The 9,496-nt window shown below is 44.9% G+C and overlaps 1 protein-coding gene across 1 annotated transcript; it reads left to right on the top strand.

The window, feature by feature from the left end:
• The first annotated feature begins 295 nt into the window (after nt 1-295).
• sqlea (squalene epoxidase a) lies at nt 296-9,049 on the top strand. Its single transcript, XM_076041052.1, has 11 exons — nt 296-923; nt 1,968-2,226; nt 2,796-2,973; nt 3,848-3,944; nt 4,070-4,183; nt 5,020-5,191; nt 5,553-5,648; nt 6,671-6,813; nt 7,008-7,104; nt 7,378-7,465; nt 7,967-9,049. Exons 1-11 carry the CDS (start codon nt 669-671, stop codon nt 8,157-8,159), a joined length of 1,692 nt encoding a protein of 563 aa, XP_075897167.1. The 5' UTR covers nt 296-668; the 3' UTR covers nt 8,160-9,049.
• The last annotated feature ends 447 nt before the right edge of the window (nt 9,050-9,496 follow it).

The raw sequence follows: 9,496 nt of genomic DNA, 5'->3' as shown, positions 1-9,496 counted from the left end.
CTGTTGCGTCGCTCGTTGTTTTTTTTTCAACATGCCTTTGAACCTGTCCCTTAACATCACCTCAAAAGACCAAACATTCGTAGCCGGGGATGTATGCAGAACTTTGAAATGCCGTGAAAACGGCCTCAAACTGAAAGACAGCGAAGGCTGCTGTCATATTGAACGGACAGAGTGATCTATCTCGTCACATTTACAATCTCTGCCGCTGTGGCGCGCTTTAGAGAGACGAAACGTGTACCTTTCCCCCCCACACTGACATCACATCATACTACCGTCCTGCCACTAGTCCAGCCAATCACGGGCCGTAGGGAGGGTTGCTGTGGCTGTGTAAACCCAATGGGCGGATAGCGTGAGCTCTGCTCACCGTCGCCTTACTTCGGATTGGTCAGCGAAGCTGTGAAGGGGGCGGGACCTTCGACCCGTCAATTGGGAGGGAGAGCGCTTTTCTCATTATCATAAAATATTCAAGAGCATCTGTGCGACTGGCCGTCGATACCTCGCCATGAGTTGGACAGCCTGCACTTTGTTTTGAGTCGGCTTGTTCCAGCTCATCACTAATATTTAAACTAATAATAATTATATATTTTTTTGACCCGGCAACAAACGTTATTTCTAACGTTACTCATTTTTAATTTTTTTTTTTCGCATATATACATTTTCCTTTCAAAATGTGGACCTTTTTAGGAATAGCCAGCTTTACGTATCTTTATAAGAAGTTCGACACAGTGTCGTCTTTGGCTCCCACGGAGCTGCTGCTGGCCGCAGCCCTGCTCCTGGCGCTGGGGCTGCTGCTGTCGTACGTCAGGTACTTCCAAGTGTCTCAGGTGGTTCGCCTGCCTCTGAGCTTCCTGGCCCTCCTGCCTGTCCTCAACTACTTTATCCCCAAAACACCGGCGCTGGCCAGCACAGACAGAGCGGAAAAGGTACGTAATGAGTAATGGTTCATCTCGGATACCCGCACTTTTTTTTTAATTCTTTTTTTGTTTTGTTTTTTTTTGTTTTTTTTAACGTAGAGTAAAACATTAAACACAAGAAAACCTTCTCAGTCGTAAAAATAAAATGTTTACAGCGTATGCATTTTAGGCACATGTAGGAAGTAACAGTGTGCATATACTTTGTATTATTTGTACTTATTTGAGTATTTTACTTACGACGTTCCTTCAACTTCTTACATTGGTAAAACACGCGTGTTCCTTTTAGGGTTTAAAATGTACAAATCCCGTTAAAAAATAATTCACTTATCATAGTTGTTGCTTAGAGTGGAGCTATTTGAACGATGAAGTTAAACCTTAGAGTGGATGATATTTTAGAGAGAAATTACTGTGAAAACCTTTCAGGTCAATGTTCAAATACGTTTTCAAGGCACAGAAAAATAAAATACAATAGTAGAAAATAATATTGGTTGTTGTTATCAAACGTGTAAACATCCAATAATGGCTCACTGGGCATAATTTTGCTTATTGCAGGTTTGTTGTGCCGCAGTTAACAAAAGCCTATGGAATTGAGAGCACAGTACATTTCAGAATGTGTACTTTCAATACTTTTACTTGAGTGAAGAAGTTGAATGAGTACTTTTACTTTAATCAGAGTATCCGTACTGTTACATAAGTTTGGAACGTGAATGCTTTTGCCAGGTCTGTGAATATGAGGGGTTGGAGGTCGTATATCAAATGATATTTAGGATTCAGATGTAACGTTTTGGAATTTTTATTTTAGGTGGTTGTTTTCGAAGCCATACACAAACTGTATGGTTTCAACCATTTTTCTGTTTGACCATGGAGCAAAATGCGTAACCGCTTGTTAACAAATCATATTTTATCCCTTCATTATTCTCTATCTACAAAGTGTATTTGCGCTTAAACCAGATTATTTGCCGGGACATGTTTCAAATATTTGCTCCGTGGTCCACTTCTGTTTGGATTCCCCGTTAATTGTAATGGGATTCTTGCCCTACTCTCCTTTCTCAGAGTCACAGGACAAGGAAAAGGCAGCTTGTGAAGTCCTCTGCCACGCAGATTACGACAGACGGTGGCCCCTCGCCGGCCCCGCAGCCTGATGTGGTGATAGTCGGGGCCGGAGTCCTGGGCTCGGCCATGGCGACCGTGCTGGCGCGGGACGGGAGGAGGGTGACGGTGGTGGAGAGGGAGCTGAAGGAGCCCGACAGGATAGTCGGGGAGCTGCTGCAGCCCGGAGGTTACAGAGCGCTCGGAGAGCTCGGACTGCAAGGTGAGTGACGCCACACAGCGCCTTGTCTCCAACCTGGAACCACGCAACCAATAGGGTTTGTTTGTTTTTAATTTTTCACCCATCTGTTTTTAATAGAGCGGGGACATGTTCTGTGTGTGCTCTTATCACTAGTCTAAAATGAGTGAGGTCTAATTAGGGTATTTTCTTTCTCTCCCCCCACCAATCCCCACCAAGGAAAGTCTGATTCAGAACTAATTTGCTTGTGCGTGTGATGGTTGGGCTCATAAAACACTTTGTTTTGCTGGATATTGAAATTGTTAATTGCTGTTAAAAAATAAATAAAACCGAGTCTATCCATTGCATTCTGAAAAATTCCTGAGCTTTAACAGCTGCACAGCTATTAACTACAAGCATTAGACACGGGCTTAGCTGTAAAAACAAAAACTACAAAAAAAAAACAAAAAACCTGTCTATTTCTGCATCAAATAGCAGCTCAGTTCCTCCCTGAACGTCGTGCAATGGACTGTGTAGCAGAGACCTACATGAATACTGAATGGGCGCTGCGAAACTCAAGCCCAGTGTGTGTGTTTGTGTGCGTGTCTTCTCAGATACGGTGGAGGGTCTCGATGCTCATGTGGTCAACGGCTACGTGATCCACGACATGGAGACCGGCACGGAGGTGGAGATCCCCTACCCGCAGGTGGAGGAGACCATCCAGTGTGGACGCGCCTTCCATCACGGCCGATTCATCATGGGTCTGAGGAGGGCTGCGCAAGCCGAGCCAAAGTGAGTCCAACGTACTGCCAACAAGCAGCCATCTGGCTGCTAGCAATGTTCCTGTCCCTCCCACTATATATTCCACTCAACCCCCACAAATGTGATGTTGAAATGCAGTAATAAGTAGCATTTGTTGTAGAATCTCAACTGGATTTGTCGGTCGTAAGCCTAGAACAGGGGTGGGCAAACTTTTTGACTGGTGGGCCACAATGCTTGGCCATAGTTTGCCCACACCTGGCCTACAAACAGCAATATCAATTTGTTCATGTAGAAATGAAAAACGCTGAGTTATTTGTGTAAACGTGTACAATTTATTTCGAAATTTGTCCCTCAAGACTTTAGATCTAAGCAGTTTAAAGCAGCTCTAGGTAACTTTTCCACCATAAAATTATGATTCCAAACTCAGTAAAGCGGTAGATGAACGATCAACAGGATCAATGGTGCCGCCTCTGCAGCGAGAGGGGGTTTGTGCCGGCTGGAACTGCACTGCATAACTTTCAAGCGCGACCCAACACGCCGGACGAACCACTATACGGCAACGTCACACGTTTATTTAGAGGCGGTCTTACATACTATTACAAATACATAAGATTGTAAAATGATGGAATGGAACCCAATAAGTAACCTCGATGAAAGACGAAGTAATAAAAGTGTGGAACGTTTGCTATGACGTTATTGTCGTAGCAAACCCGTAGCAAGCTCAAGTGACCTACAGCAGCTTTAAGCTGTTTTGAGATTCAAATTTTAATTGTCTTTGAAAAAAAAAAAAAAAATGTTCCTTTGTTGTTGATATTGGTTTGGTATGCGGTAGACAGGCAGAAATTTTCTCCTTCATCAGGTTTGCTCAAACTAATGTCTTTCGCGGTGTTATTGCGCCCTCCAGTGTCACGTTCATAGAAGGCACCGTGAGCAGTTTGCTGGAGGAGGACGGCTGCGTGGCGGGGCTTCAGTACAAGGACAGAGAAACGGGGGACACCAAGGTTAATAATCCTTAATAATCCTTAATCATTTCTTCCACGTCTCACCATCCCGTTCGGTTGCGCTGGAGCTGCGAGGCCGTGCACTGACTGGTGCGTGCGTGTGCGTGTGTGTGTGTGTCCTGCAGGAGATCCGTGCGGCGCTGACCGTCGTGGCCGACGGCTGCTTCTCCAAGTTCAGGAAGAGCCTGGTCTCGGGGAAAGCTCAGACCTCCTCCCACTTTGTGGGATGCTTGATGAAGGTGAGTACCGCTCGCCGACATCACTGGCGTCACACTGATGCCGTGTACGTAAACTCATTAAAGAAATGCGTAAATAAAATTGAATAATGGAAGATTACTTTGCAAATGTAATTGGTTATAATGACAAGTTACCCTATTGAAAATGTAATAGCAGTGTAACTATTTAAAATAGTTACACTGCTATATAATATATCTATAAATATAGATTTTTTTTTTATACTTCCAGCACTGGGAGGCATTTCTAATCGACATTGCTGTTGCTGCAACTTTTAAATAGCTCAGATTACGCTCCAGAGAGAGGCAATTCAACTGGCAGGCGAGTGGTAGGGGGCGCTGCAGTTCCCTACTTGACAGGAGAATAAATCAGAAACATCAGAATAGTATCAAACTTTTTTCTGTGGAGGGAAACAGAAAAGGATGGCGCTCGTGCCAAACCAGTGCACGAGAAAAAAACTATGCAAAGCAACAAAAATACAATTATTACACATAAAGCCCAGCCTTTTTTGGAAAATTTGATCAGATGAAATTGAAATTAGAATCATGAGTAATTCTACAGGTGACTAATTTAATTACACACTTTTGCCAGTAATGTAATTGAACACAATTGTCTTTATTTTGTAATCAAATTATGTAACAATGTTACTTTGCATGTAACAGTGAAAATGCAATGAAACCTAACAGTGAGTATTTATCTCATTAGACCCTATTGGGAATACAGTGTCTCAACAGCCCCTGAGTTGCTGCGTTCATTTTTGCCGTGTTTTTTCCAGTGCAGTGTCTCCCTGTTAGCAGTGTGCGTCCGTCGCCTCTGACTCATCGGCTGTGCTTCCCTCCAGGACTGTCCTCAGTTCAAGGCCAACCACGCTGAGCTGGTGCTGGCCAACCCGAGCCCCGTCCTCATCTACCAGATCTCCTCGTCCCAGACCAGAGTGTTGGTGGACATCAGGGGGGAGATGCCTCGCAACCTCTCAGCGTACATGGCGGAGCGGATATACCCGCAGCTGCCAGGTGAAGACGGCAGACACGTTTGCTCTCCTCAGATTATGCCTATGAAAATACCTGCTCGGGAAAAATAGAATGCAGTTCCGACAGAAGCAGAAAGCCGCTACGAAGCCTTTGTCGCGTGGCCTTTAGAAACTCTGACAGGAATCTGACTATGAAAGTCACCACATCCGTACCTTTTTAAAAAATAATCAGACTCAGGGTCCCTCGCAGTGATGCATTGATAAATGTGCTTTCAGACTGTCAGACGCCTGAAAGGGAAAGGCTAATATCAGTTGTGCGTCCACAGCGGTCACCTCTGGCTGCTCGCACACACAAAGCGGTCTGACTCCCCGATCTCTCCTGCCTCCCTCTGCCTTTGCTTCAGAGCACTTGAAGGAGCCTTTCATGGTGGCGCTGCAGAACGATCGACTGAGGTCCATGCCGGCCAGCTTCCTGCCCCCCTCCCCCGTCAACAAGCCAGGTACTGAAGTGTTATTGACCGCTGAACAAGAGCTTGCTTGAAAAAAAAAAAAAGGAAAAAGGTTTTTGGACACCTCATGCATTCGTGACGTACTGTATTGTGCTGAGAATCAATGTGAAGTCTCCAAGCACTGTTGATTCTTGAGCAGTCACCAACATTCACCCACATGATGCACTGCTCCGTCCAGCTCAGAAGCCTTGAAACACATCCAGAGTACGAGAACTAGAAGGATTTAGTTTCCTTATTTTGTCTTATTAAAAATACACAACAAAATGGTTTCCATTTGTATTGTGTGTTCCATTGACGTAGCCAAACCTTTTGGAACCCCCCCCCCCAAAAAAAAAAAAAATATATATATATATATCTGACAAATATTTACGGCCAAATTGAGCAAAAATTTTAAATGTGTCCGAAAACTTTTGTCCACTATTGTCCACAATCGACACTCAACACTTTTTTTTTTTTATAGAGAAACATTTTCAAATGTGAGTTGTGATGAAGTCAAAGGTTGTTAGCGTACTGTCACCAAAGAGGTGCTTTGCTTGTAAAGACGTGGCTACATTGTGCCCTTATATGATGCAGCGTTATGGGTCCGGTCAGAGTTTTGTGGTTGTTTTTTTTTTTTTTTTTTTTTTCATTCTTTCATCACAGCTGGTGTAAAAAAAATAAATCAGTGAGATCAACTGAGATGATAGAAAAGATGGGTTCACCTCAACGCTGCAGCAGCGGTGATGCAGTGGATAGCAGCCCAGACAGACGGCATCCCTCCAGACGTGGGGGGGCTGTTTTGCTTCCAATTACGCTCGTTTACTCGCACACAAAATCTTGTAATTGCTACAAAATCGGAAACTGAAAGCAACCAACAAAAAAAAAAAAAGCCTGAGAGAATTGTCCCTCACATTGTTGTTTGGCACTAATTAGAGGAGGTGGGCTGCGCAAGGCAGGCAGGCAGGCAGGCTTGGTAGGCAGGAAGCCTCGGTGCGTTTTGGACGCGTGACAAGCAGCTGTCTGCCGTGTTGCAGGCGTGCTGCTCCTGGGCGACGCGTACAACATGAGGCATCCTCTGACCGGGGGCGGGATGAGCGTGGCTCTCAACGACGTTCGCATCTGGAGAGGCTTGCTCGAGAGCATCCCGGATCTGTACGACGACGGCGCCTTGCTGCAGGTGAACATCAGATTTCAAGCCTCAAGTTTTTGCCTCTTTTCTTTTCTTTTCTTTTTTTTTTTTTGATTCTCCGAGCTTGTTATTCCCCCCACGCATCCAATTTATCCCCTCCGTGTGTGTGAGGAACTGTACAATATCGCGCTCATTTTTTTTTGTTTGTTTGTTTTTGTTTTCTTTCCCCTTCTTTTCACCAGGCAAAGAAAACATTCCACTGGGAGCGCAAGTCATCACATTCTTTTGTGGTGAATGTGTTGGCTCAGGCCCTGTACGAGCTGTTCGCGGCCACAGACGGCAAGTCCGGCGTCCGCCTTTGCACCACACCAGCGCGGGTGGGAAAAAAAAAACAATACCACGGGGGCCTCGAAAGGAGTTTAAATTGGCCGCAGCTGCAGACGTCAAAAATGGTTTCATGTCGTTTCAACCTCCATAAACCCTTTCAATTTTAGACGACCAAAACTTGAGTCTCGGACACAGAGGTCTCAGAAATTCACACGGCGAACATGACACAAATGGCGTTATGGGGTCCTAATGTTGTCATCTGTGTGCTTGTTCTGTTGTCGACAGAATCTCTCCACGAGCTCAGAAAAGCCTGCTTCAACTACTTCAAGCTCGGTGGCGAGTGCATCGCCGGTCCGATCGGCCTCCTCTCAGTGTAAGCTGCATTCTGCCTCAGCAAACATTTAGAAATGTGTATTTACTCTAAAGTTTGAAAAGACCACTACCCTTGCATAGAGGACTAGAAATATGAAGAAAAGGAAAATATTTCATTATCATATATACAGTATGTTGTATATTATATTTTCTATGTTTGTTTAAAATCTCTGTGATAATACCTGCAACACCCCAGAAAACCAAGAATATGCTGGTGTGAAGCGCTCCATTCAGGCCCACAAAGCTTAAATTCATGATTCTGGGATTTACCATCGGAAGCTAGCACGTAGCTTGAGCTTATTCATTAATTTCCTCCAACATGTTTTCAGCTGTGGAATTGTGCAAGAATAACAGAATGTCTATTCTGGGTTGCAAGCACCTCCACTAGTTTCCACTCTGTTCAGGCTAAGCTAGCTAGCTAGCTACAAGCAGTAGGTTCATACTTTTGAGCTTGTATTGCACGTACATCCATGTTTTTGTTTTCTTTCTTTTTTTTTCCTAGGTTGGACCCCAAACCCATGACTCTGATCGGACACTTCTTCGCCGTGGCGCTGTACGCCATCTACTACAATTTCAAGTCCGAGTCGTGGTGCACCAAACCCCGAGCTCTGTTCAAGAGCGGAGCCATCCTGTACCGCGCTTGCACCGTCATGCTCCCGTTGATTTACTCGGAACTCAAATACCTGGTCTACTGAGGTGTCCTCCCGCCCCCTCACCCGGAAACGAGGAGAACGGCTTGAAAAAGTTTTGTGTTTTCACTGGTTGCCTTCCTGATCCAAAATATTTCACCGCTGTCGTCTGAAGTTCTGATTTTTGCCACCGGGTACTGTCTATGGTATGGCCCCTGCTTCGGTGGAGATGTCCTACTTTATTGCCTCATGTTAGTTTGGAAATTTAGGGCTTACGCAACAATGCATTGGCTGAGGCGCCGGCTTGCGCTCGCCCACTCAGTCTGCTCTGCAATAGGATCTACAGAGCGTTAACTCGCACCTTCCTTTACGCTGAATAATCAGTGCTGCTGTGTGATCATTCCTGCCAAAACAGAGACGCTATGTGGGACATGGCGTATGAATTTTTCAATGATTAAATCGCGAGACGTCTCTGTGCCTTTCTTCCCCCCTCCCTCACTCCCTCCTGAGCTATTTTAGTCTGTGCTTAAGATGAACAATGATTTTAAATGTGAAGCACTGATGATGTGACATCATGGAACGGCAGGATGTCTGAATGTTGTGTTGTCCCGTGGCAAAAACTGCAAACCTTCCACCAGATTTTGTTAAAGGACCGGTCATTCTTTTCTAAGCAATTGTTTGTCTCTCAATGTTATGATAAGGGAATTTATGGATCATAGTTCCCTAATGTTACACCAGCACAGGTGATGTAAACTGATCCCAGCAGGTTTCAGTAGAGAGCCCTACATGCTGCACGCGGACGTCTGAACGACGGCGTCTGATCAAGTCAGTGGATGAAGTTCAGGTGCCGCTGGCCTTGGCTGACACGGACTAGACTTAACTTAACTTAAGTGTAATTCACCTCTGATTCCTGCACTGTCGTTTTCTCACGTGTCTGTTCCTTAAATAAAGGATTGTGAGAACTCTATTCTGCAACACGAACAAGTATGTCCACTAGATGGAGCCTAATGACAAACGTTGCCACGTTTGAGCTCTCCACGGGCTTGGTTATATGACACTTTTAAGGCTAGGAGTCAGGAGACACGCGCCTATAGATGATGAGCTCGGAGCACACTTGTTGTTGCTAATTACTACAGCCTCAGACCCCCTGCTGCTGCAGCAATATATATATATGTGCTACGGACTTATTAAAGCAGAGCAGGAAAACTAATGTGCTGGAGGATTCCCCCGTCCCCGCTGTAATTAATGTAGGTGTTGATCATAGATCAAGCAAGGAGCCTTTGCTCGGTATCAGTTCATGGACATGGAGGTTAAAATATCATACAACCAAGATGGTGTTTGTGAAAACATTTTTTAAAACTGTGACAAAAAGTCAGGTTATTCATGTTTTACTTTCACGATAT

The sequence above is a fragment of the Nelusetta ayraudi genome, unplaced genomic scaffold (assembly GCF_046127955.1).
Source record: "Nelusetta ayraudi isolate G7.1 ecotype Tasmania unplaced genomic scaffold, CSIRO-AGI_Nayr_v1 ptg000063l, whole genome shotgun sequence".
Taxonomy (NCBI): Eukaryota; Metazoa; Chordata; class Actinopteri; order Tetraodontiformes; family Monacanthidae; genus Nelusetta; species Nelusetta ayraudi.
The sequence above is the reverse complement of the archived record's forward strand: the minus strand, read 5'-3'. Positions and strand labels throughout refer to the sequence as shown.